This window comes from Microtus pennsylvanicus, chromosome 12 (genome assembly GCF_037038515.1).
Source record: "Microtus pennsylvanicus isolate mMicPen1 chromosome 12, mMicPen1.hap1, whole genome shotgun sequence".
Lineage (NCBI taxonomy): Eukaryota > Metazoa > Chordata > Mammalia > Rodentia > Cricetidae > Microtus > Microtus pennsylvanicus.
In genome coordinates, this window is record NC_134590.1 from 66185423 (window position 1) to 66212155 (window position 26733).

The window sequence follows — 26733 nt, forward strand, 5'->3', positions numbered from 1 at the left end:
AGGTGTGGCAACGGATTTGGAGAGATCCCATCTGGCTGTTCTTGAAAGGTAGGCTGGCGAGGCGGAGGCGTGGTTTTCTCTAGCCCCGCCCCCTCCACAGGGCTGGGGCGTGGCCTTCCTGCGACCTGCTCTGGTCCAACATGGCTCCGCGGTTGTGCATCATCTCTGCAGCGGTACGGCGGCTGCTGGGGAAGCAGGGACCCCGCGCTGGGGATCTCGCGGCTGCGGCTGCTGTGCGGTGAGAGGCCGACGGGGCCGACCGCGTGCCCGGAACAGGGGCAGGGGAGGGGGCTGGAATGAAGAGCAGACTCTTGGGTTTAGAATTCAGGGGTTAGAGGAGGAGCTGCCAGAATGAAGGCCTGAGGAGAGTCTGAGAAAGAATGAGGGAGGTGAAGAGATACGGGTAGGGTTTTATTTTTTAAGCAGGTTCACATTACATGTGATTTGAACTCGGAATCCTCTTGCCTCGGCCTCCTAGACATTACTGGCGTGCATTATCATGTCTTGCTGGGCAGGTTCTTTGTCCTGTTTAGGACCTGGGTCTGGGCTGAGAATAAAAAATGAGGTGAGTGGGAGGGACAGGTCTTGAGCACTGGAGCGGGGAGTGGGGGAGCGAAAGCAGAGGACAGTGGTAGCAGCCCTCTAGTCTGTCCTTTGTGATTTGCCACGCGCTGGGGGCTTCTGGGCCAGGCAGCTCCTCCCTCAGGAAGTTGTAGGAGGAAGGAGAGGACTAGGGTACAGTGGGAATTCCCAAAGTGGTCCCTCACCCTGCACTGTACAGTGGGTCGACAGAAGGGGATGGGAGTTGGTCAAGGTCAGTCTCTGAGCCCTTCGGAGGCTGCTCTGGAGGTAGGACCCAGGTCTCATGATGCACCCTGCACTTTGCACCACCGCTGGTGGAGAGAGGCTCGGCTCTGGCTGTAGGGCTTGGCTGCCCCTGACTGGCTCTGGGCTGCTCCTCCCTCCTCCGTGCTGTGCCCTGTGCTAACCCTATCTCTGCATTTATCACCCTGAGCGCTTCTGACCCAGTGCTAACCTGTCCTTCCCTAGTGGGTCTCCTGTTTCCTTAGCCCCGCACCCTCACAGGTTTGAGGACAGGGTAAGCGCAAAGAATATTTGCTAAAGAAGAGAAAACACCTGTCCTCACACCTGTGGAAAGGAATTCGCGTTCCTCCTGCCCCAGCCCGGGAGTGAAGCCATAGAGTCCCCCATTAGATCACTGTGCACGGGAACTTTTGGAAAGCGGAGATATCGGAGTTGGACTTGGGTCCGTCACCTCCATGCTGGATATAGAGGGAGAAGCTGACATTGGGGAAAAGCCTGGGTTGTGCCTGGTAAACAGCCTTTTGTGGAGGGATGACCTTGGATAGAAGGAGGAAACAGGACTTGTCTGACAGGATTGTTTTGTGTGTCTGGGAAAAGAATCCAGGAGCTCAGGTACGCTAGGCTGGTGCTCTTTCTTTGAAACCATACTTTCTCATTGGATTGTTGAGGACTGAAGAAGCCATGTTTGTGTTACCCATTGCCCAAGTCTGGGCCTCAAGCAATTTCTGTCATTGTGAGAGTTGAAAGGATATCCAGAAAAATAATCTTCTTACATTAAAAAAATTAGTTTGAGCCTGACGGTGGTGGTGCATGCCTTTAACCCAGCACTCGGGAGGCAGAGGCAGGCGGATCTCTGAGTTGGAGGCTAGCCTGGTCTACATATCCAGCTCCAAGACAGATAGGACTACACAGAGAGACCATGTCTTACAAAACAAACAAAAAACAATTCTTTGGGGGACTAGAAAGATGGCATAGCACTGGTTGCTCTTTCTGCATACCCAGGTTGATTCACGGCTCACACATGAGACCACTTAGAGTTGGATCTGACACCCTCTTTGGGCCTTCATGGGTGTACAAGTGGTGCACAGACACACACACACAGGTTGTCAGTCTTGGCAGCAGGTGCCTTTACATCTCACTGGCCCAAGATCATCTGTTTTTTTTTTTTCTATAAAGAAATTTACTTTTTTTAAATGTGTGTGTAGAGAGGAGAGGAATGAGAACGTGCACAGGAATGCAGGTGCTATTGAGCTAGAAAAAGGAGCTAAATCCCTTGGAACTGGAGTTCCAGGCAGTTGTGAGCCGCCCTACTGATGTGGCGCTAGGAACCAACTCTCGGGTCCCCTACAAGAGCAGCTTTGTGTTCCCTTAACCACCAAGCCATATCCAGTCACAAGATCATCTCTGTTTTTTTGTTTTTATGAGACGGGTTTCTCTGTGTAGCCCTGGCTGTCCTGGAACTCACTCTGTAGACCAGGCTGGCCTTGAATTCTCAGACATCTACCTGCCTTTGCCCCCTGAGTGCTGGGATTAAAGGCATGTGCCACCATTGCCTGGCACAAGGTCATCTTTAGGAGACCATGTTTTCCAGATGAATGGAGATACTGAGGCTGAGAAAAGAACAGTGGTAGGATCTTTAGTGTGGCAAACACCCAAAGGTCACAATGGGATGGGGGAAGGGTTAGAGACACCTGCTGCTTTTAATGTGGCAATCCTGTATGATTCTTGGTGAGCTTTGGTGTCTTTCTGTTACAGTGGGCATGGCAATCCCTGCTATGAGCTGTGAAGACACGCAGCATTTACCTATGATACCTACCCTTAATGATTTGCATCATCATCATCATCATCATCATCATCATCATCATCATCATTATTATTATTTGCCCTGGCCCCATATTGAGACCCAAGACCACCTTTTCTTGCTGATCTTCAGCCTGCTCCCTATCTTTGTGGAGTCACTCTTGGGGCTGGCAGTTCTACCAATGACCTATGGTAAAGACACTGCATGGCAAGTTCTTCACTTGGTGAGCCAGCTTGCTGGCCCCTCATTGTTTAAAATTTTACTGTAAAAGGAGGGGTGAATATAATTAGAACACACTGTCCAAAATTCTCGAAGAATTAATAAGTTAAAAATAAATGTACTGTGAGGATTAACTTGTAGTATGTAGTAGCTGCTCAATATACAATGCTGTTATCCAGGGTGCATACTTGTGCTCATGTCACTGGTAGACTGAGGCAGGGGGATCATGAGTTAGAAGCTAAGCCTGGGATATATAACAAGATTCTTTTGAAAGAAAAGAGAGAAAGAAAGAAAGAGAGAAAGAAAGAAAGAAAGAAAAAGGGAGAGAGAGAAGTTCGTGTTACTACTACACTAATCTTGTTACTAACAAGCCTTTAGTAGTCATGGTGGTTCTGCTTGTTTTTATGTGTTTATGATGTGTTCCCCCTGTGACACTGGGGCCTGAACACAGGACCTCGTGTGCTAGGCAAGCACTCCTCCGCTGAGCTACACCCACAGCCCCAAACTTCGGTTCTCACAGCCGGAACACCTCTCTTTCAATAAGGAGAAGTGTGGCAGCCAGCTCCAATTGAGAAGATGTTCAGGACCTAGAGAGCTGAGCATCCCGGTCTAGAAAGTTCCGAGGTTCTCGAGCCTTCACACTTGGAGCGGCATCAGGCCGTTGACTTCCATCCATTGCCAGTGCGAACGTGACGTGACGTCTACGATACCGTAGCCTCAGGAGATGGAAATGTTCTTGTCTAGGTGGAATAATTTCTGAGCTGTTGTGGCAGGTCACGTGGGGAATGGAAGGGAGGTAGTCTGCGGCTCCTGTATAGTTGTGGGAAAAGGCAGGGCTGTGTGGAACTAAAGAAAGAGCCGAGGTGAAACTGTGGGCGAGTCTCACAGAAAAAGGCTGGACTGGTCGCTGGGGCAGCTCCTTCTGATTCTTCTCAGGACTGAGGTTGAACTTAGGGCCTTGTGAATGCCAGGCAAGAGTTCTACCACAATGCTGTATTCCTCGCCCTTTAACATTGCGTTTGAGATCTAGTCTCACAATGTTGGGATTTAAGGTGTATGTCACCAAACCCAGCCTGTTTTCATCATCTCTAGCACTAATTCTGCTGTGATGTTTGGAATGGAAAGGTCCCTGAGTCTGAGTCCACATTCTAGGTCAGGGCTTCTCTTTACTTTCAGGCTTTAGTCTCTCTCTGGCCATCTGTCTGTCTTATCTGTTTGCATCTGCATCCCATTCATTTATTTCCCAAACATAGATTGAGTTTGTACTGTGTGTTAGCCTTGCTCCGGTTACTGGAAACACAGCCGAGCATACCAAATCCACCCTTGTGAGGCTGCATCTGGTGAGGAGACAAACAATAAATAAGTAAAGTGTAATAATCAAACAGAGGTTTTTTTGGTTTTGGTACGTGATTCTTTTCTTTTTTTCAGTGCTGGAGATCGAACACAGGGTGTCATGCATGCTAGGTAGGCAGATATATTCTCCTATGGATCTTTTTTTTTGAAGATTTATTTATTTATTAAGTATACAGTGGTCTGCCTGCATATGTCCCTGCAAGCCAGAAGAGGGCAGCATATTTCATTACAGATGGTTGTGAGCCACCATTGGTTGCTGGGAATTGAACTCAGGACCTTTGGAAGTGCAGCCAGTGCTCTTAACCTCTGAGCCATCTTTCCAGTCCTCTCCGATGGATCTGTATGCCTAGCTCAGGCATAGGGTTTTAGATGTTCCTGCAGTTCTCGACCTGGGGGTTATAACGCCTTTGGTGGTCAAATGACCTTTTCATAAGGGTTGCGTACCAGATATCCTGTATATTAGATATTTACATAAAGATTCATAACAATATCAAAATTAAAGTTATGAAGTAGCAACAAAAATAATTTAATGACTGAGGTCACCACAACATGTAGAACTGTATTAAAGGGTTGCAGCATTAGAAAAGTTGAGAACCACTGCTGTAGAACAAAACAAGGGAGCAAAGTGAGAAAGACTGGGCAGGGCAAGGGTAGGAAAACACCAGGAATTCACTAGAAAAGTAAAATTTGAACTCTTAAAAATGTGTACTTTGGGGCTGGAGCACTTGCTGCTGCTCTTGTAGAGGACCGGGGTTCAGTTCCCAGCACCCACACAGTGGTTCCCAGCCATCTGTAACTCCAGTTCCTAGGGATCTAATGCTCTTTTCTGGCCCCCATGTGGTGTACATACATACATCCAGGTAACATTCATACACATTAAATAAATATATCTCTTAAAAAAATAATGTTCTTGGGGGTGTTGGCTTGAAATGGAGAAACTCTCTGGGTCTGAACAAGTCCCTTATTAGATTTTTACTTATACAATAAACCATTTCCAACAACTAGGGTTGGAGAGATGACTTAGCAGTTAAGAGCACTGGCTACTCCTCCAGGGAACTGGGTTTGATTCCCAGCATCTACATGGTGGCTCACTGCTGTCTATAACTCCAGTTCCGGGGGATCTGATATCATCTTCTGGCGTCCAGGGAGCCAACATGGAAGTGGTGCACAGACATACATGCAGGTGAAATATCCGTATACATAAAATGAAATAAAAATTAATGTAAAAGAAAAGGCCTAGCTGGGTGAGCTGCTGTGTTTTGCTACTAAACACATGGGGAAGCAGACCTGCAGAATTAGAATGGCTGGAGGAGAGGGAAGGCATCAAAGCTTCAGGGACCTCACCTGTCCAGCCTTGAAGCCCCTGGGCTTGCTTTTCAGGACTGGCCACTGGATATTTACCTTGGCCATTAGTGATGTTAATGAGTTACTGAGAGCCTCGCTCTGGAGCAAAGGTCTTGGTGGGCAAATAGAGCCGCTTTCCTCCCTGTCACCACCTCCTCCTGGGGAGTCAGTCACACCATTCAGAGCAAAGGCCATGCCCTTCAGTGTCCTACCTGAGGGACTGGTTGTCAAGGAAAGTGCTGTTCTCTGATTTTCCATATTCCCTTGAGCTAATTCATCCTGAAGGTGGCAGTAGTAGAACCCACACTCTAAGGTTGCATAGCTTCATGGAGCTCCTGCAGTGAAGTTCCCAGAGCCTGGCTCAGGCGCCCTAAGTCACCATGCATCCCATCTAAGGACACGTGTCCTTTTGCTCTTTGCTGTGAACAAATACATGCACATTAACTGAAGGAGCCCATGGTGTTAGATGTGTTTACGCCAGCATTCTTCTCGCTTTATGAAACGCTAACCATCTTTCCTCTCCCAGGCAAGCAGCAGAGTCCTCCTTGCTGTCAGCTACCTTTCCCATGACCAGATACCTGACAAGGAGCAGCTTAAGAGAGAAGGGCCTACTGTGTTTGAGCGAACAGTCCACGATGGCGGCCAGCTGCTCGTGATGTATCTGTAGTCAGGAGTCTGGAGAGATGAATTCAAGGGCTCAGTAGGCTTTCCTCCTCCTCCCGTTTTCTCTTTTATTCAGTCTAGGTCTCTAGTCACTGAGTGGGGTGAGTCTTCTCAGTTAAGCCGCCGGAAACACCTCACAGAGGTGACCAGAGGTGTGTCTCCTAGGTTATCTCCTAGGTTATGAACAATGGCGATCAGATATCACACCCTTTGCTCATGTTTTACTTCCTGTAGTTTTAGTTATCTCCTAGCAGCTCTTGTCAGAAGATATGAAATGGAGCCATGTGGTGGTGGTGCATTATTTTTATTTTTTTTTAATATTTTTATGGTTTTATTTAACTTTATTTTATGTGCATTGGTGTGAAGGTGTCAGATTCCCTGCAACTGAATCTTCAGACTGAGCCATTTCTCCAGCCTGGCACACGCCTTTAATCCCAGCACTTGGGAGTGCAGAGGCAGGCAGATCTCTGTGAGTTCCAGGACAGCCAGGACGGTTTCACAGAGATCCTGTGTCAAAAAACAAAACAAAAAAACACCAAAGAAAAAGAAATGGAAGATTTCAGCAACAGACCACATCCATAGATACTTATTTCAGGATAGTGTTTTAGTTTATCATTGTTAATTTCTTACTATGCTTAGCCTATAAATGAAATTTCATCATAATTTTAAACACATGTATGAAAAATGCATTACTTATAGATTAAGCTTTATCATAAATTTGTGCATATAGGAAAGAAGCATAGTGTTTGCTATGTGAGACACTTTTGGGAAGGGTGATGACTCAGCCATAGAGGAATTTACCGAGACGTGAACAGAGAACTTGCTGAAATGCACTTTAAGAAAAAATGAGTTCCCAGAGAGGGAAGTCGCGCCCCTGGAAAGGGTTGGGAGCCCTTTCCATAACAGATAAGGGGACATTGCTTGGTCTGACCTTTGTGAGGCTCTTGTTCAGGCTTATGTTTGAAGGAATAGATGGGCTTCTCATTATCTTAATAGTAAATTTTATGACAAAACTTGTTTTCCTTGAACTGACCATTTGTGTAATGTTCCATGAGTCAGGAGGGGTTAGTTCCAATTGTCTGTGTAAGATGTGGACCTGGGCTGGTGAGATGGCTCAGTGGTTAAGAGCACTCACTACCCTTGCAGAGGACTAGGGTCAGTTCCCTGTATACACATGGTGGCTCACAACCATTTCTAACTCCAGTTCCAGCAGATCAAATCCTTTCCTTCTGGTCTTCATGGGTGCAGCATGCATGTGGTACAGTTACTTACTGGCAAAACATTCATACACATTTAAAAAATAATTGGTGTGGTGGTGCACACCTTTCATTCCAGCACTGGGGAGTCTGAGGCATGGGGACCTTTGAGTTCCACAGAGTGAGTTCCAAGACAGTCAGGGCTACACAGAGAAACCCTGTCTTGAAAAACAAAACAAAAAAGAAGCATAGATTAGGCCAGACGTTGAGTGGGGCTTTTGCTTTTATTTTGGCCTATTTTGTTTACATTCCCAAGACAATTGAGTAAGGTCAAGTCATTGACAAGAGATCCTCCAAAGTGGAGGCGTCACAGGGCCCTGGTTGGAGCTGCTGGTTCAGTCACTGCAGGATCGTAGGATGGTAAGGCATAGAAGGCTCTGGAGCACCCCCCCTTTTTTTTTAAAGATGAAGGAATGGCTATCTCAAGAGATAGAAGTCCAGACTGTGGCATCATTTGGAAATTATGAGGTTTTCAGAGGTGAGAGACAGGTGTTGTTATGGATGGTGATGGTTGATATCCCTGAAGACTATACAGTCTGTAGCTTAATTGTCTATATGTGGTAAAATAGTAATTGTACCAGAAGGGTAAGAAGCGAGGGTCAAAAAAGAAAGGTGAGCCGGCAGTGGCGGCGCGCCTTTAATCCCAGCCCTCAGGAGGCAGAGGCAGGCGGATATCTTTGAGTTCGAGGCCAGCCAGGTCTACAGAGCTAATTCCAGGACAGGCTCCAAAGCTACAGAGAAATCCTGTTTCAAAGAAAGAAAGAAAGAAAGAAAGAAAGAAAGAAAGAAAGAAAGAAAGAAAGAAAGAAAGAAAGACAGACAGACAAGAAATAGGAGCTTGACTGTTTAAGGAAGTGTTGAAGTTGAGGTGTTAGGGGCTGAAGCAGATTTCCTGATACAGGTAGAAAACTGTCCGGTCTATTAGGATCTAGTGTTGGTTATTGGAGAGAGGAGAATTTGAAGGACTCTTTTGAGAGGAGGTATAGTTTTGTCATAGACTTGATATGTTGGGACAAGCAGTTGGTCAGGCTTGATTGAACTGAGTTTTTTTTTCTAGAGTTTTATCAGGCAGAGCAAAGAGTAAACATCTGTGAGACCTGTCTGTTGTCTTGGAATTGGGGGTTTGGCAAAGGTACACTATTTATGTCTCTAATAGAAGAGTAAAGCTGCACCACTAAAGAATGCCTATTGGGTTGGATATTGGTGGTGCACACCTTTAATCCCAGCACTTGGGAGGCAGAGGTAGGCAGATTTTAGTGACTTTGAGGACAGCCTGGTCTCCAAAGTGAGTTCCAGGACAGCCAGGACTATTAAAAGTTTGCCTGTGGGATGGGACCTCTTGTGGCCTCAATTCAAATGAGCCTGGCTTACTAGGCCAGCATTTGAGAAGACTACACCCTGAGCTGGTGAGAGAGGAGATAGAAAGAAGTGGATGTAGATTACATTTGACTATGAGAGTGTTGGGAGAGGTGTGCTAAGTCCATGGAGCTAGAGTTCTATGGGAAATATGGATAGAGGGAAATTATTAATTGCATCCGTTTAAATAAGTGGCTGAGTAGGAAATGCAGTCGGGTAGGAGTTAGGACAAGCAAAGGCAGTAGTCCTCCATGAGGGTCCCGGTGTATTAGGACAAGCAAAGGCAGTAGTCCTCCATGAGGGTCCCCGTGTGTTAGTTGTGTTAGGACAAGCAAAGGCAGTAGTCCTCCATGAGGGTCCAGGTGTGTTAGTTGAGGAGTTTATGGGTCTTTTGGGGACGGTAAAGCAGGAGGGACTAAGACCAGGAGGAGCAGAATAACACGTCAGAATGGTTTAAAATGACACTATTGGGTGATTTCAGGAAGGCAGGTAAAGAGTATGACAGTAGTCATCGGGAAAGATGCGGCCAAACACTAGGCCAGGTATAGGGGCCCGAGCTATTGGAGTGAGGGGTGTGAGATCTTTTTAATTATTTAACATTTATTTATTTGTTTATGTCTATGGGTGTTTTGCCGGCTTGTATGTCTGAGCATCATGTGCATGCTTAGTGCCCTGTGTGTCCAGAAGAGAGCACCAGATTTCCTGAGACAGGAGGGCTAAACAGTTGTGAGCCACCATGTGGGTGCTGGGAATTGAACCTAGGTCCTCTGGATGAACAGCCAATGCTCTAACTGCTGAGCCATCTCCAGCCTGGAGGTGAATGTTTTGTTGTTGTTGTTGTTTGTTTCTTTTTTGAGACAGGTTCTCTGTAATAGCCTTGACTGACCTGGAACTCATTCTAATAGACCAGGGTGGCTTTGAACTCACAGAGATCCGCCTGCCTCTGCCTCCTGAGTACTGGGATTAAAGGGGTGTATCTTCACACCTGGGTATGAGATCTTAAAAGTGCAGTTGGGAGGAAAAGTGGTCTGAGGAGTGTCTTAATTGTGAACTTAGAGAGCTTCTAAGAGTTAGATTAAGGGGGCTGGAGATGGCTCAGTGGTTGTGGCTGCTCTTGTGGAGGACCCAGGTTTGAATCCCAGCACCCATATGGCAGCTCACAAACATCTGTATTTCCAGTTCCAGGGTATCTGACACTTCTGCTGACCTCCGTGGGGTCCTCTGAGCATGTGTCGCAGAAACTTACACTTGGGCACACATGCCCATAAAATATCTATATAAAAATAAAAAGAACTAGATTAACCATCTCAGCCTTTTCAGATGATAGAGGGTTGCCAAACAAGCATGGAAACCATACCATAATTTTGATGCTTTCATTTAATTCTTAATCTTGAAAAGGAAAGCTGAGCATTTTCAGACTGTAGGCATGGGGTGGAAGGGGGAGGGGCAAAGCAAGGCAATGTTCTAGAGAACAGTGGGTGGTGGCCTGATAGGCTGTCCCTTCCTCTCTCCCCTCTGCTTACAGAATTTGCTTCTTCCATTGCATCACGAATGCTGGGAATTTTTTATATGCGGCCATTATGCTAGGGGAAAGTGGCGAGGCTTAGTTGCATTTCCTGAGAATGTGGAAGAGCGGGATTGGGGAGTGGAGTGGAAGGCTGTTGGTCAGCTTGGTTGTTATCCTAAGAACTGTCAGAGTGGGCCTGGCAATGAATAATGGGCACTCTAGTTAGAAGCCTGGTAGCTTCTAGTAGGGTCAGAATCTCTGAGACTCGTCTAATCAGGGCAACATGGGCAGTGAGGAGGAGACCCCTTCCTTTCCAGATGACCGTGTACACATAAATTACATGAAAAAGAAATTACATTTCTGCCCTTGGTGAACACAGTTCTGCCTTTGAGGTTATTACCCAGAAAAAGTCCAGATTTTAGGGCCTCTGTTAAGCTCCATCCTGCCACCATGAAGCTGTCAACACCTATGAGCCAGGTAGTCTGGGGTGGGGGTGTTGTAAGGGGTGAGGATCTGGCAGTAAATTTTGTGGTAAGTTCTGGAGTTTGTGCAAAGGTTGGGTATTTGTTGACTCTGAGATCCAGTAGAGGGCTCTTGAACTGACATTGACCTGATGGAACATATAAATTGTCATACTGGTCCAGGGTTAATTTGGAGTCCTTTCCAGCCACAAGGGTGACAGCTGTCCCATGACACGGGGCTAATGACTTGGAAGGGTCAACGGCTGGGCTCCCCAAGGACCCCAGGATTTGAGTTCAGAATTTCTGGGAATTCTGTTCTCTCTTATCTGTGTACAGAGAAAAGGGCTTGGTGATGCAGGAAAAGCTGATGCTGCTACAGAAGACCAGGAGGACCTTAGGGAACAGGAAGAAGGAACTTGTAAGATTGTATCATAGAACTCAGAATGGCAAAAGGAAGAATTTTGGCTGCTCACGGGAGGGGGGGGGGTGTAGAGTGATTGTTTGCCTTAGGTGGGCTAGGGTCTTTGTCATCACATCAAGGGTCCCATCTGGTGGGCATCAGGCACGGTGAGTTTGGGCATTTCTCCTCTTAGCAATAGACTGTGATGTGTGGCTGGAGAACCCCCGGGCAGGGAATGAAGGGAGAGAGGTGGGAGGCACAAATTCTCTCCTGGTCTCCTGGGCCCTACAAGGATACAGATGCAGACTGAGCAGCTGGAATCTCTAGAAGGCACCGTCTGCCCAGGTGATGACACTGCACTCTAACTGCCGTGGGATTCCATGGCTGATTTCAGAAATGTAGGCCATCAGATCAAGGAGCAGCACACAGGCGCAGGGGGATAGCTAGGGCTCCTGTGTCTCCACGTGGCCCTCTCAACCCCTCTGTTCTGCAGCTTCTATTCCAAGGACAGCGAAGGCAGCTGGTTCCGCTCCCTCTTTGTTCACAAGGTGGATCCTCGGAAGGACGCCCACTCCACTCTGCTGTCCAAAAAGGAGACTAGTAATCTCTACAAGATCCAGTGTGAGTAGCTGCTAAGCTGGCCAGCTGCACCTCCGATTTCTCTTTTGTGGTGGGTTCGGGGTAAAGAGCTGTGATACTGGAGATGAGAGGATGAGGATCCCGGATGCTGTCCTGAGAGCCTTGGCCCGATTTGGGACCCGCTCACCCGGACACATACATAGAAGCGTGTGTGAGTACCGCATGCATTCACTTCTGCTCTCTGTCCTGCATTGCAGTTCACAATGTGAAGCCCGAATGTCTGGATGCCTACAACAGTCTGACGTGAGTCCTCCCTTTACTGTTCCCAGCCGCTGTTGGGAGGTAGGGGTAGGGCCTTCTTTCCCCAAGAAGCCCTCAAATCATTCTCTGCTTCATTCTCCTGCTTAAGTCAAGGGGTGTGGATTCTAGAGCTGGAATGTCTTCCCCACCTATGTTTCTTAGAGAGGGGAGACAAACTTAGCCCCAGGGACTGAGTTGGAACCTTTACCTCCCGGCCCCTAGTGGTCAGTGCAAGCCCTGCTCCTTCTTGTGCCCCTCCCACAGGGAGGCTGTGCTGCCTAAGCTGCACCTGGATGAGGACTACCCCTGCTCGCTTGTGGGCAACTGGAACACATGGTACGGGGAGCAGGACCAGGCAGGTGAGCTTCCCTTGTGCCACCATGGCCTCCTAGCCCGGGTCTCCAGCAGCTCCCATATCTGACTGCCCTCCTCTTTCCGCAACGTCTCTGGGGGTATGGGGATGTGTGTTTCTCTCACACCCCATTGCCCCACTCAACCTCTTGTGGCTCCTCGGTGCTCTCAAGCAGCCTGCGGGGTCCGTGAGTCCGTCCTTGCCCAGTCCACAAGCCCACTTCACTACCCCTCTGCTCACTGTGCTGCCGGCCTGTGATTCGTCAGCCCAGACAGAACGGCTCTGCTCACCTTAGAGGTGGCTGAACTGAAGTGTTTTTTCTCCCTTGCCTGCTTTACTTGGTTTGATTTCCCTGTTTTTTGTTTTGTTGAGATGGGGACTCACTGTGTAGTCCAGACTGGCCTCTAGGGCGTACTCTTCCTGCCTCAGCCTCTTGAGTGCTGAAATGGTCTCTTGTGGAGGTCAGCGGACAATGTTCTTTTCTGCACCTTGTTGAGGCAGGGTCCCCTTTGTTTCCGTGTGCACTGTGTGCACTCCAGGCTAGATTTCAGCTGTGCATGTGTGTGCTTCCGTACCTAGCTTTCTCACTTGGGTTCCAGGGATCAAGCCCTGATTGTCTGGCTTATGTAGCAAGAGGTTTTGGCTGCTGAGCCATCTTACCAGCCCTTGCCTGTCTTACTGTTTTATATTTTGGTGTAGACATGGCATCCTTCTGAAAAACTGGATTCTTTGCATTTTTTTGCTGGATCATGTACTATCCTTGCTGGGTCAGGCTCTATCCCTGGCTCTTTTACCTCTTGCCTCTTCATTCCCTGATCATGTGTCCCTGTAGCTGCCAAAATACTTGCCTGCCTTCTCGTATAGGTATAGTGAGTTTTGGGGGTCAGGGCTATGTCTCTTTGCAGTATTTAATACTCAATATAAATATTTCCTCTCTTTAGAACATTTCATGCTGAGGAGTAGGGTAGGCTAAAGTGATGGCTCAGGGGTTAAGAGCACTGGCTGTTCTTCCAGAGGACCCAGGTTCCATTCCCAGCACATACATGGTGGCTTGCAAGTGTCTGTAACTTCAGTGACAAGGGAATCTCTGCCAGCCTCCACAGGCATGCATGCACACGGTGCACAGACATGCATGGAAGCCAAACACCTAAACTCATAAAATTCAAAAGTAAATAGTCCCTCACAAACTTACTTTCAAAAACTTAATGCTGGGGCCTGGCGGGGTGTCTAAGCAGTTAGGAGCACTTTTTGTACTTGCAGAGGACCTGAATTCAATTTCTGAATCCAACTATTACACAACCATCCATAATTCCAGTTCTGGGGAATCTACGTCGTCTTCTGAGCTCCATGGACACCAGGCACACACATGGTACACACACATGGTACACGCACATGCATTCAAGCAATGCGCTCATACTCATAAACTTAATCTTGAAAAAAAATTGTTGTTTTAAAAGCTCATGCTGACTGACTCCTGTAATCCTAGGACTTAGGAGACTGAAGCAGAAGGATTACTGTGAATTTGAGGACACGTTGGTCTACAGAGTGAGAGCCACACCAGCCAGGTCTACAGAATGAGACTATGTCTAAAAAATTAAACCCAAACTTAACTAAAACAACCAAAAAATTCACAGTTCCTCAGTCATCTTTGACACATTCCAGTTGTCCACGGATAGATCTGCCATTGATGACAGCTGTAAACATTTCCCGAGTACCAAAGCCCAGCATACGCCCAGCAATGGGGCTCATCACCCTATAAGCCAACCTGTCTCAGTCCTGATAAATGTGTGTCTAATAAAAAACAACCTGTAAACCTAGTGTGTGTACACATTTGTAATCCCAGTTCTTGGGAAGTAGAAGCAGGAGGTTCACCGTAAGTCCAGGGCCAGCTTAGTCTACATATCAAGTTCAGGTCAGTGGGGCCTCATAGAGACCCTGACTCAAGAAATAAAATAGGAAGTCTGTACACAGAGAGTTCTGTAAGTACCTGTTCTGTGTGGAGGGCATGTGTATGGAGGTCATGTGTACGTTAGCATCTCTGTATGTATCCTCCTAACCACAGGCTGGTGTATTCGGGTATCCCAGTCCTTTCCCACCCTTGCCTTCTTTCCTCCACCCCTTTTTACACAGCTCAGGCTGACCTTGAACCTTCTGATCCTCCTGTCTCCATCCTAATGTGTGTCACCAGCCCAGTTTTATGGGAATTTGATCCCAGGGCTTTGTGCAGGCTACTAGTTGATCTATATCCCCAGCCTGCCTCCTTCCTTCAGAAGGTAAGGTCTCCCTCTGTTACCCAGATATTGGCTCAAGGCATCATCCTGCATCAGCTTTCCAAGTGGCTGGAACTATGTGTCCCTGTCTCCATACATAGCTGCAGATTTTATTTTTATTTTTCTCTTAAGTTCACTGCCTTGGAACATTCTTGTTTTGTAATTGGTTGGTTGTGTTTTGCAGTGCTAGAAATGGAACTTAGGTCCCCTGCTGTTGTTGGTTGTTCTCCTATTTGGACCCTTATGGGCTCTTCCCCCCCCCCCCCCCTTTATGGGCTCTTTTGAAGAACTTGTTACCCAGCTCCCAAATAAATCACATCACAGAAGCTTTTTATTACTTATGAATGCCTGGCCTTAGCTTGGCTTGTCTCTAGCCAGCTTTTCTTATCTTGAATTAGCCTGTCTACCTTTTGCCTCTGGGCCTTTACCTTTCCTTACTTCTGTGTTTCATGCTTTACTCCATGGCTGACCATGTAGCTGATCCCTGACGTCCTCCTCTCGTTCTCTTTCCTCCTCCTCTCTCAGCCTTCTTGTTCCTCCTGTTTATCCTCTCTGCCTGCCAGCCCTGCCTATCCTTGCTCCTGCCTCGCTGATAGCCATTCAGCTTTTTGTTAGACCATCAGGTGTTTTAGACAGCCAAAGAATCACCGCTTCACAGAGTTAAACAAATACAACATAAACAAAAACAACACATCTTTACATCATTAAACAATGTTCCTCAGCATAAGCGAAAGTAGCACACCTTAAAATGATAATCCCCAACACCTACTATTAGACAAGCATTCTACCACTGAGCTACAGCATCAGCCCTCTCGGAGTGGGAGTGTTCTGTTCAGCTCTGTGTTTCCTGGTGTTCCTAGGGTGGAAGACACTCAGATCACCTTCTGTTTGGTTTTGCTTGTGATGCTGTAGATGAAACTCAGGTCCTTCTGCGTGCCAAGCATGTGTTTTAGCAGTAGTTACCCCCATCCTCATCTAATCGTCTTGTTGATGCTATTTTAGAAATGGTGGGATTTTGTGGGTGAGGACATTGAGTCCTAGAAGGGTCAAAGAATAATACCCAAGCAGAACAAAGCTAGTGGTCTCCTGGGCTTGCATCTAAGGTCATCCCCCCCACCCAGTGTTACTCTTCACCAAGACAAAGGGCACCAGGAGACCCCTGCTCTGCTGCTACATACACAGTCCAGTCTTGGTGCTGGTTAGTCAGGCAGTCTCTTGGTAGCCCCTTGACCTGTATCCTATCCCCAACAGTGCACCTATGGCGGTTCTCAGGTGGCTATCCAGCCCTCATGGACTGCATGAACAAGCTAAAAAACAACAAGGTATCCCAGCATCCTGTGTGCATGTTGCTTCCAGCCCAGCCCTGTGTAGAGGGGAGTGTGGGAGATTCCTCTAACCCACAGAGCACACTGACAGGGTAGCATAACCCCCCCGGGCTACTGTGCCTACAATGCCTTACATTCAGGAGTACCTGGAGTTCCGAAAGGAACGGAGCAAGATGCTGCTGTCCAGGAGAAACCAGTTGCTTCTGGAGTTCAGCTTCTGGAATGAACCACAGCCCAGAGCTGGCCCCAACATCTATGAACTGAGGACATACAAGCTCAAGGTATCTGGCTTCCGACAAAGCCCCTCTTGCTTGCTTCCCCTCTGTTGTGATGCTCCTCCCTCCTTATGAGCTCAGAGCAGAGAGAGGTATGTGCGTTCCTGTGTTCCTGTGCGTAGCTGCACACCAGGCGTGAATCAGGCTAGTTTCCCATCCCTGCCCCTGTGATGTTGGGAGTCCAAGGTGGTGCTCACTTCCTCCTCCTCTGGATCTCTTTCAGCCAGGAACCATGATTGAGTGGGGAAACAACTGGTAAGTGGGAGCACTCGTGTTGGAAATGTGGTGGTCCCTGCTGTCCTGCCCCATTTGGCTCCCAGTGGGCTCTCTTAGGGCATGTTACAGGGAACCCAGCATGCTCTGTTCCTCCCAGATCTCAGAGAAGGAGCCACCTGCACAGTGCAGATTCTGTAGAGGAAAGTGCTGCCAAACAGTCAGCGCTGCACCTCCAGAATCCATGCTCTGGGCCCCATTTTGATCCCGCCCATAAGTGTGGCCAGTGAATCAGCCTGGGCTACCTTGAGGGACCCATTGGCTGGGCCTCTGTCCCATGTTCTCTTCTGTCTCCAGGGCTCGGGCCATCAAGTACCGTCAAGAGAACCAGGAGGCAGTGGGAGGCTTCTTTTCACAAATAGGAGAGCTCTACGTCGTGCACCACCTATGGGGTAGGTTGGAGACACTCAAGGGGCCCCTGTTTGTCCCCTATCACTCACAAAACGTGTGGAGGCATTTGTTTTCCTATTGCTGTTGCACCCTAGCTGAGAGAGTTGCAGCCTCAGACAAACTAGAAAAAAGGGCCCAATTTCACATGATAATAGATGCTGCAGGAGACTAGGCAGGGGGCCGGGTGGTGGTGGCGGCGGCCGCAGAGCACGCTGCCCTTTAATCCCAGCACTCAGGAGGGCTGAGGCTGGCTGATCTCTGTGAGTTTGAGGCCAGGCTGATTTACAAAGTGAGTTCCAGGACAGACTCCAAAGCTACAGGGAAACCCTGTCTCGAAAAACCAAAACCAAACAAACAAAAAAAAAATTAAAAAAGAAAGAAAGAAAGAAGCACAGGAACCTTAGTGGCTTGGATAGACAAGGTCCTTCTGGAGGGCAAAATACAAGTCCTGAACTGACGGTGAGGAAGCCAGCTATGAATTGCTGGGGGAAGTCGCAGCAGAAGGAGCGGCATGTGAGAGGCCTTCACTGAGTGGAAACAAGGAGGACTTGGAGGGAACTGGGAAGAGAGTATGTGTATGGGACAGATGGAGGAGGACAGCCACCAGATCAGGCTGGGCCTTGCAGGCCGTGGGAATTTATCATGGATGATAAATAAAATAAAATAAAAATAAATAAAAGCTGGGGTTTATCATGGATGTGGTGGGTGGAGGCAGCAGCAGCATCTAAGTTCTGAAGCTGCCGTGCTCCTTTCCAAGAGTGCCTGGCGGGAAGCAAGGTTGGAAACTGGGCATGGGAAGGTGCTTGCTTTAGTGCACCAGGCAGGCACGGGCTGGCTTCAGGTCATGGCAGTGGTGTGCTGAGACAGATGAATTGGTCTAAAGATTGAATCGGTGGGACCTGAGATGAACTGCTGGAGGAAAAAGGAGAGCATTCAGATTCTTCCCTGAGCAGCTGTATGTCCTTTTCTAAGACAAGGAGGTCAGAGGGAGCAGCTAGGTCATGGGATTGAAGTGTAACTGTGGCCTCTGGGAGTGTTATATTTAGGATGCTGGTGTTGGGCCAGCCAAATGGTGGTAAAGGCATTTGCCACCAAGCCTGACAACCTGAATTTGATTCCCAGGACCCTCATGGCAGGAGTGATCTGACTCCTGCAACTTATCTCCTGATCACCATATACTCTTCACTCTGAATAAATAAATAAATGCAATAAAAATTACAAAATACAGATGCTCCCAACTAGAAATGTCACATGGGCACCAGATATAGGAGTTCACAGGAGAATTTGAGAGTGGAAATAGAAAGAGTTACTAGCATACATATATGCTTCAAAATCCTTAATCCCTACCACAGGGCTTTTGTACATGCATGTGCCACTATTGCCCGGGTGAAATTAATCATTTTAGTATGTGCAATTGGATGATAGTGACAGCCGTGTTTATTGACAGTCTAAGGAGGAGTACCTAGGGATGAAGAGATAGTAGGGCAGGGTTTGGAGCAATGGAAGGGTCCCTGCACTGAGGAAGGGATCCGATTCTCTGAGGAATGAACCTGTGCCTTTCTCACAGCCTACAAAGATCTGCAGTCTCGGGAGGAGACTCGAAATGCGGCCTGGAGGAAGAGGGGCTGGGATGAAAACGTCTACTACACAGGTGGGTGTCTGTTCTGCAGGTGGGTGTCTGCTCTGCCTGTGGTCTGCTGGGAGACCAGAGGGTGCAGATCTCTGCAGGCAGCTGCAATCCCTTGGTTACCTCCAGTGTGGGAACACACTGTTTCCTTTGTTCTGTTGTGCACCATCGCCCACCCAACCTTTTCTATTGCCTTTTGCATTACCTTGCTGTGTTGCCCAGGCTTATTCTGGGTGGACCTTCTTCCTCAGTCTTCCAAGTTGCTGGGATTGCAGGCCTATACCACTGTGCTCAAGTAGGAACTTACTTTGACATGCATTAGTAGGTTTTTGTCTTTGTTAGTGGGGTACACATTCCACATGATACAATCCGCCCTGAGGCTTTAGGACTCACACAGGCAGGTGATCCCTATGTGAGATGTGCCCCTGGGTCAGCTGTGCTCCTCACAGAAGCAGCTGTTCCTAGTCAGATGGTAATGCAGATGCTGTTTCTGCAGGGAAGTACTTTGCCCTGATCTACCATCAAAATATGCCGCAATTTTTTTGAACCCACATGGAGACATAAACATTACAAAAAAAATGGGTAAAATTTCTTTAAAAAAAAATCTGACCTCCTGGGGACTTTCTGTTGACACCCATACCCCCATGGGCATGACCTCCCTAGCTGTATGAGGGGCAGTTGCTCTAAATCAAGCCTCAGCCCTTACAGCTCTCACCTTGCCAGTGTGTACCACTACAGTTCTCTTTGATCTTTGGTTGTTGGTGCTGGAGGTGGAGTCCAAGACCTCATACATATTCATCAGCATTGCCCTCATCATAGAACTATGCCCTAGGCCTTAGAATTACTTTTCTCCTGGGCAGTGGTGGCGCACGTCAATTATCCTAGCAATCGGGAGGCAAAAGCAGGCAGATCTCTGTGAATTTGAGGCCAGTATAGTCTACAGAGCTAGTTCCAGGGCAGGCTCCAAAGCTACATTGACCCCCCTCCCCAAAATTCTTTTCTTCAAATCTTCCTATGTTATCCTTAATGTGGCTTGCCCTTGCTTTTATCTTATTTGGCTTAGTGTGCTTTGTTTGTTCTGGAAGCGAGGGTAGAATCCAAGGGCTCATACGTGCTAGGCAGCCGCACTACCACTGAGCTACCTCTCAGCCCTATGGTAGTTTTTTTTCCCCACATACATAAGAAAATGAATAAAATTATCTAAAAAAAAATCCAGCTCATTAGCACCTAAATGCTTATGCTTTTGACCATTCTCAGAAGTCAGAAGGGACCTCTTCCAATCACAGGTTTTGAGAGTTTTTAGGCTGGAACCAAGAGTACTTGGCTTGCCTCAGGCACCCGGTAACCTCTGCTTCTCTCTCCATAGTCCCCTTGGTTCGACACATGGAGTCACGAATCATGATCCCTCTGAAGATTTCTCCTCTCCAGTGAGGCTGGCCCTGCCTCCACCTCCTTCCCTTCCTTCTTTGGAGCAAGCTGGAACAGAGGAACTTCTAGGCCTGCTGGCATAGTTTTCTCTCAGCTTTGGAAGAATTCTACTGGGTTGTGTTCAGCTTGGAAAAGCTGTTTCCTAAGAACTTACAGTTCTGTCTATACCTGCCCCCACCTCTTTCCCAGGCCGGAAGAGTTTCAAATTCCCATAATGAAGAATAGCAACCTTTTAGCCATTCACTCGTTTCCCTGAGACTCCTTGTCTCCAGGCCGTCAAGTCCCCAGCTAACACTGTGGACATGGCTTAGTTTAACAGGTGGCATAACTCATAGTTAAGAGGTGGGGTGCGACGAGATATCAGACCAGGTATGGCCTCACGGTCTCTACTCGTTAAAAAAGCAAGTCTGAGCCTTAACAATGTGGAACTGCCATAAACTCTGAAGTCATCGAAGTTAGGAGGAGACCCAAAATTCTGAGAGGGGCTGGGAAAGGGATGGAAGGGAGGGAGGAGGACTTAGGTACGCGACACAGACTTGAAGCAGGAACCCAGAAGCTGGAACATAGGACTCAGCTTTTGAGTTTGAAACAGAATTGGAAGAGACCAGAGATGACAGAACTCCTTAGGGAGAGGGCCCTAAGACAGATGCAGAGGCTTAGCCATTCTTTCCTATAATGCAGTTAAAACTGGAATTTGTGTTCCAGCTCTTCTGTACTTTCTCCTTCCTCCAGGCAGACATGCAGCTAGAGACCTATATTCCCGTCTTGAATTTCTTCCCCAACTTGACATTCTGTCAGCCAAACCCTCGTTTTACAGAACCACCAGGCCTGCGGAGTGGGTTCAGTGATTCTGGGGTCTCCTCAGTGACCCCCTTACCTCATGAACCCCAGCTTAGCATGGTTTTGTTACTGTACCAGGGAAATGTGCTGGGATAGTTGATGGAACCAAATTAAATATTTACTGTAAGTCGTGTGGTGTCTTCCTCTGCGAGGAATCTCAGCAGTTGTTCAAGGTGGGAAGCTTCCAGGTGGCTGAGACAGAACGTGCCCTTGATCTTTTAGAGAAGACATCTTCATCTTCACCCCAGGGCAAGAGAAGAAACTGTTTCTACACCACCCGGTATTCATACACACTTCAAGCCCCAGACAAGCAGGATTTACTCCAGAAATACCAGGGATAAGAAACACGGGAAGTTTTTGAATACTGCATTGGAATGACGATTTTTGTCTTTGGAAAAATCAAACCTAACATGAAGAAAGTGATTCACTTGTGGAAGGCGGAATAGGTGTAACAAGGGATTATGCCCCTAAGTTACCGCCGCCTACGGTGTAGTAACTCTGACAGAGTCAAGAAGTCAAGTTAGAGCCGGGCGTGGTGACACAGGCCTTTAATTCCAGTGAGGCCAAGGCGGGCGGACCCTCGTGAGTTAGAGATCAGCTACGCAGCGTTAAAACTCAGCCAGTGCTACAGAAAGAGACTCTGTCTCGCACAGAGGAGGCAAATCCACTAGGGTCCAAGCTATGGCACAGCGACATTCCTGTGCTTCCTTGAGCATATCGCAAATTAAAGTAAGGGAACACAGGCTCTTGGTCCTCTTCGCCGCAGTTTCCCAGTTTCAGAGGGTCCATTAGAAAGGTTTCCCAGCCGCTTATCCGCCCCTTCCTTGCTTCCCATGCTGCCTCTGGTCTTTGTATCTCACTTCCGGCCAATATCTCTTTTGTTCCGGTTCTCTTTGGTCGTGAGCCGGAAGTGGCCGCCTGGCTGGAAGGCGTGAGGAGCATTGTGGTGAGCGAGAGTCAGAGTGCTGTGGTTTGGGGTTGCGGGGCGCGCGGGGCCTGAGGTGCCGACGGAACGACGCATATTCCCCGGGCTGGGATGCTCACCCGCGGGGCTCTCACGGGGCTCCCACGGGGCTCCCACGGGGCTCCCACGGGGCTCCCACGGGGCTCCCACGGGGCTCGTGGCTGTTTTCCCCTCCTGGGAACTCGCCGGAGCTCCATCCTTTCAGTCTCCGAGGGTGCTGAAGACAGTGGAGGTGCTGACACCTTCCTTATGGTCCTTTTGCGTGTGTGTGAGGGGAAGCGCTCCGGTGTGACGGTGGGATTTCCCAGGTTTTCGATGCCACCTTTGTGGCTTTTGTCAGATGAGCCCGCCGCTTGATGAACTGTCACTCGCAGCCGCCCTGAGGCCCTTCTGAGAGACCGGCGCTCTCTTCACTTAACGCTGCATACGACTGCAGGGAGTCGTAGTGAAGAAAGATGAACGTATTTATTGCTGCTGCGTAAAGGCTGAGAGCAATAAAAACAAAATGCGTACGTTAGGAGGGGACGGAGGCTGGGCTTTTTTTTCCATTCTAGCTGGCCGGACTTAATTTAGTTGTTTCACTAAATATTTTATTTATCTTATTTTTAAGAAAAATAAAACAAGATTTTTTAAAAGTCACATTGCAAAGGCCTAAGTAGTAAGAAGATGTATGTACCACCTGCCCTTTCTCAATGAAGTTTTTAAATGCAGTCACTGGAGTCCATTCTTACCGGTAGCTCCCCCTGCTGGCTTCACATTCGCGGAGATCCTTCTGCCTCAGTCAAGTGTTGTAGTTACTGATGTCTCAGCCCATCTTCCCGCCGTTTTTTCCTGTGAGACAGGATTTTATTATGTGGTCCCTGCTGACGTTTAATCCACCATATAGCAAAGGATGATCTCGAACTTCTTACCTTGTAGCCTCTACCTCCAGAGTGGTTTTGGCAGGCATATCCCAGACAGTTTTCTCAGGTCCAGGAGTTCAAACCCAGATCTTTGAGGAGGCTAGGCAAGCACTCCACCAGCCGGATTGCATTCTCAACCTCACAGTCACTTTCTAAGCTTAAACTGACTTTGGTAGAAAACTTGAGGTCTGTGTACCATAAACAGGAAACTGGTTGCACTTGTCTTATGATAATGATAGAATTGCATAATATAAATAATGAAAACAGATGGTTATTGATAAATTCTGCCTTAGTTTCCCTGTCCAAGGCTCTGAGAGAGAATCCATTTCTTATAAGAACCTTGACATTTGTAAATGCTAACGACAGAGTAGGAAACTAGATGTACTTGAAGCAATCAAAATTTGTCTTTGTGATTTTTGTTTTTTGAGACAGTGTTTCAGTATGTAGACCAGGCTGTCATCAACCTCACAAAGATCCATCTGCCTCTGCTCCTCACCCCTAGAGTGCTGGGATTAGAGGTGTCCACCCATCATACTTGGCCAGAATTTTTCCTTTTTTTTTTTTATTTTTTTTTTTTAATTTTTTTTTTTTAAATTTTCGAGACAGGGTTTCTCCGTAGCTTTTTGGTTCCTGTCCTGGAACTAGCTCTGTAGACCAGGCTGGCCTCGAACTCAAAGAGATCCGCCTGCCTCTGCCTCCTGATTTTTTTGGTTTTTCGAGACAGGGTTTCTCTGTGGCTTTGGAGCCTGTCCTGGAACTAGCTCTGTAGACCAGGCTGGTCTCGAACTCACAGAGATCCGCCTGCCTCTGCCTCCCGAGTGCTGGGATTAAAGGCGTGCGCCACCATCGCCCGGCTCAGAATTTTTCTTTTTAAAGTTGAAAAGGATAACACACAAGCCAGGCAGTAGTGGCAGCGCATGCCTTTAATCCCAGCACTTGGGAAGCAAAGGTAGGTGGATCTCTGTGAGTTCAAGGCCAGCTTGGTCTACAAAGCGAGTTCCAGGATAACCAGGGCTACACAGAGAGACCCTGTCTAGAAAAACAAAGAAAAAGAAAAATGAAAAAGAGCTAACAGCATGGTGACCCCCAGCTATAATCTCAGCACTGCTGAGGCTGAGGTGGGAAGGCCTCCAAGTTGAATTCTGGAAAATCTTTTTGTTTGACAGAGTCTCTCTTTTGGTTAGTTTGGCTATCCGTTTGTCTTGGTTAAGAATCGGCTCTTTCATTGGCATTTCTTTTTTCTCTTTTTAAAAATGATTCATTTCTTTTAATTTTATGTAATTGTATTTTGCCTGCATGTATGTCTGTGTGAGGGTGTTGGATTCACTGGTACTAGAGTTATAGACAGTTGTGAGCTGCCATTTGGGTGCTGAGAATTGAACATGCGTCCTCTGGAAGAGCAGCTAGTGCTCTTAACTACTGAGCCATATCTCCAGCCCTTTTCTTTCTAAAAAAAATAAAAATAAATAGTTTTATTAATTCTTTGAAAATTTTGTGCAATATATTTTTCAGTTATCACTTTCTAAGTGTATATGTTTTGCCAACATCTATATCTGTGCACCACATATGCAGTTGGTATTTGCAGAGGTCAGAGGGCATTGGGTGCCCTGGAACAGTAGTTCTAGATGGTTATGAACTGTCGGCTGGGTTCTGGGAGTCAAACAGGGTCCTCTGGAAAAGCCACAAGTGCTCCTAACTGCTGAGACATCCATCCAGACCCTCTGGGAAATCTTTAAAAGCTTTCTCTTCTTAATAGCTCTCTGACCTGGAAGAGCAACAATGTCATCAGAATCCAGCAAAAAACGGAAGCCCAAAGTGATCCGAAGTGACGGAGCCCCAACTGAAGGGAAACGGAATCGATCTGACACAGAGCAGGTAAAGTTAGCCAGGGTTCTGTGCTGCTGGAAAAGTACAGACTGGCCAAATGACTGTCCAGGAGTGTCCAGAGACTTCTGGTTGTAACTAGAATTCCCATGATATGACAAAAGATGAATATTCACATCAAGTGCAAATATTGGGTATGATCAATACCTGCACAGAGAGCATGTTCCAGCATGCTGTTCCGAGCTTTCCTATGGTCTTAAGGTTTGCTTGCGCTGACTGCACAGCTCTAGAGCTTCCAAGACCAAGAAATTTCATTCTATTTTGTTATTTCGAGACAGGGTTTCTCTGTAGCTTTGGAGCCTATCCTGGAACTAGCTCTTGTAGACCAGGCTGGCCTCAAATTCACAGAGATCTGCCTGCCTATGCCTCCCAAGTGCTGGGATTAAAGGTATGCACCACCACCCAGCTTGGCCCAGGAGTTCTTGTCATCAGCAGGGTCTTAATTTTAAGCATATGGATGTTTTGCCTGCATCTGTGTCTGTGCACACATGTGTGCAGTGCCCCTGGAGGCCAGAAGAGGGCATCAAATGCCTGGACCTGGAGTAAGATGGTCGTATGCTGTTGTGCAGGTCCTGGGAATTGAGTCAGGTCCTTTGGAAGAGCACTGGTTACTGCTAAATGCTGAGTTATCAGCCCCAGGCTGATTGGTTGGTTTCTGTTGTTTTGAAACAGGGTCTCACTATGTAGTCAAGGTTAGCTCCAAGCTGGAGATATCTTGGATCATCATTTGGATATACTTGGATTACTGGTGTGTACCACCACAGCTGGCTTGTTTATTGAAATAGACTAAGGAAACAAATCAGATTAAATTTAAATTAAAAATCAACATGGGGGGCTGGAGAGATGGCTCAGAGGGTAAGAGCATTGCCTGCTCTTTCAAAGGCCCTGAGTTCAATTCCCAGCAACCACATGGTGGCTCACAACCATCTGTAATAGGTCTGGTGCTCTCTTCTGGCCTGCAGGCATACACGCAGAAAGAGTATTGTATACATAATAAATAAATAAATAAAAATATTAAAAAAAAAGCAACATGGGTTTATGTGCCAATTAGTGGTAGAGCCTGTGTTCAGACTGTACAAGGCCCTGGATTAGAGCCTCCTATCAAGAAATAAGCCAATGCTTTTATAATTTGTATATTTGTTTAACTCACAGGCACAGATTTATTTTATTTTATTTTTGAGACGGGGTTTCCCTGTGTAACTTTGGCTGTCCTGGAACTCACTCTGTAGACCATTGAACTCACAGAGATCTGCCTGCCTCTCCCTCCCAAGTGCTGGGATTACAGGCATGAGCCACCACTCTCTGGTGACTTTTTTTTTTTAAGATTTATTTATTTCTGTTTTAGTGCATTGGTGTTTTGCCTGCATGCATGTCTGTATGAGGGTGTCAGATCCCCTGGAACTGGAATTACAGACAGCTATGAACTGCCATGTGGGTACTGGGAATTGAACATGGGTCCCCTGGAAGAGAAGCCAGTGCTTTTAACTGCTGAGCCATCTCTCCAGCCCAGGTAAAAACATATAAACAGGTGCAGAAAATAAGTCCTCTTTTACCACCCAGAACTCATTAAAAAATATTTTTATGTGTTTTAAGTTTTTTTGCCTGAGTCATGTGTGTGCAGTACCTGTAGAGATCAGAAGAAGGTCCTGGTTCCCATGAAACTGGAATTACAGACAATTGTGGGCCACCATGTGGTTGCTGGGGATTGAAGCTGGGTCTTCTCCAAGATCAGCAGGTGCTCTTAATCACTGAGCTATACTAAGACTCTCTGAATTAATTCTAATACATTTAAATGGGAATTTATGGAAAGAATAAAGTGAAGAGAAAATGAAACACAGTTTTTCCCTTTAGTTTAAGGAAATCAAAATTAATGTAGAGATTTTCTGTGTTTGCTCTGACTATAGCATTGTTAATTTGATTTTAGGTCTTATGTTATAGTCCAAGCTGGCTTGAAGTCAACATTGTCCTGCCTCCATCTTCCAAGTGTGATGATTATAGGAATAGGCCACAATGCCTGGCAAATAGTGCTTTTTAAGTTTTTGTTTGTGTATATATATTCATATGTGTGTGGGTACACATGTATGTATGTGTGCACACATTGTATGTTTGTGTCTATAGGCTGATACTGGGTGTTGATAT

General features: G+C 47.2%; 2 protein-coding genes across 5 annotated transcripts in view; both read left to right on the plus strand.

Moving 5' to 3' along the window:
• The first annotated feature begins 111 nt into the window (after positions 1–111).
• On the plus strand, positions 112–20971 carry Nipsnap1 (nipsnap homolog 1). Its single transcript, XM_075944146.1, has 10 exons — positions 112–238; positions 11679–11806; positions 12022–12067; positions 12329–12423; positions 15938–16008; positions 16152–16292; positions 16510–16541; positions 16857–16951; positions 18517–18600; positions 19943–20971. Exons 1-10 carry the CDS (start codon positions 141–143, stop codon positions 20005–20007), a joined length of 855 nt encoding a protein of 284 aa, XP_075800261.1. The 5' UTR covers positions 112–140; the 3' UTR covers positions 20008–20971.
• Positions 20972–21719: 748 nt separating this feature from the next.
• The window catches only part of Thoc5 (THO complex subunit 5), a 34100-nt gene continuing 29086 nt past the window's right edge, over positions 21720–26733 (plus strand). For 2 of the 4 annotated variants that reach the window (XM_075944147.1, XM_075944149.1), the window contains exons 1-2: positions 21720–21790; positions 24467–24585. In XM_075944147.1, coding sequence (XP_075800262.1) covers positions 24490–24585 — 96 coding nt within the window. In that variant the 5' untranslated portion in view covers positions 21720–21790; positions 24467–24489. Of the gene's footprint in view, positions 22041–24466; positions 24586–26733 lie in introns of all 4 variants that reach the window. The other 2 variants (XM_075944148.1, XM_075944150.1) reach the window with 1 other exon arrangement.

Bases quoted from the DNA above. Each gene is read 5' to 3' on its own strand.
- Nipsnap1 (XM_075944146.1), top strand. From the start codon at position 141: ATGGCTCCGCGGTTGTGCATCATCTCTGCAGCGGTACGGCGGCTGCTG. The intron at 16,009-16,151 runs GTATCCCAGCAT...CCTTACATTCAG, and splicing joins ACAAGCTAAAAAACAACAAG to GAGTACCTGGAGTTCCGAAA. The intron at 18,601-19,942 runs GTGGGTGTCTGT...CTCTCTCCATAG, and splicing joins TGAAAACGTCTACTACACAG to TCCCCTTGGTTCGACACATG.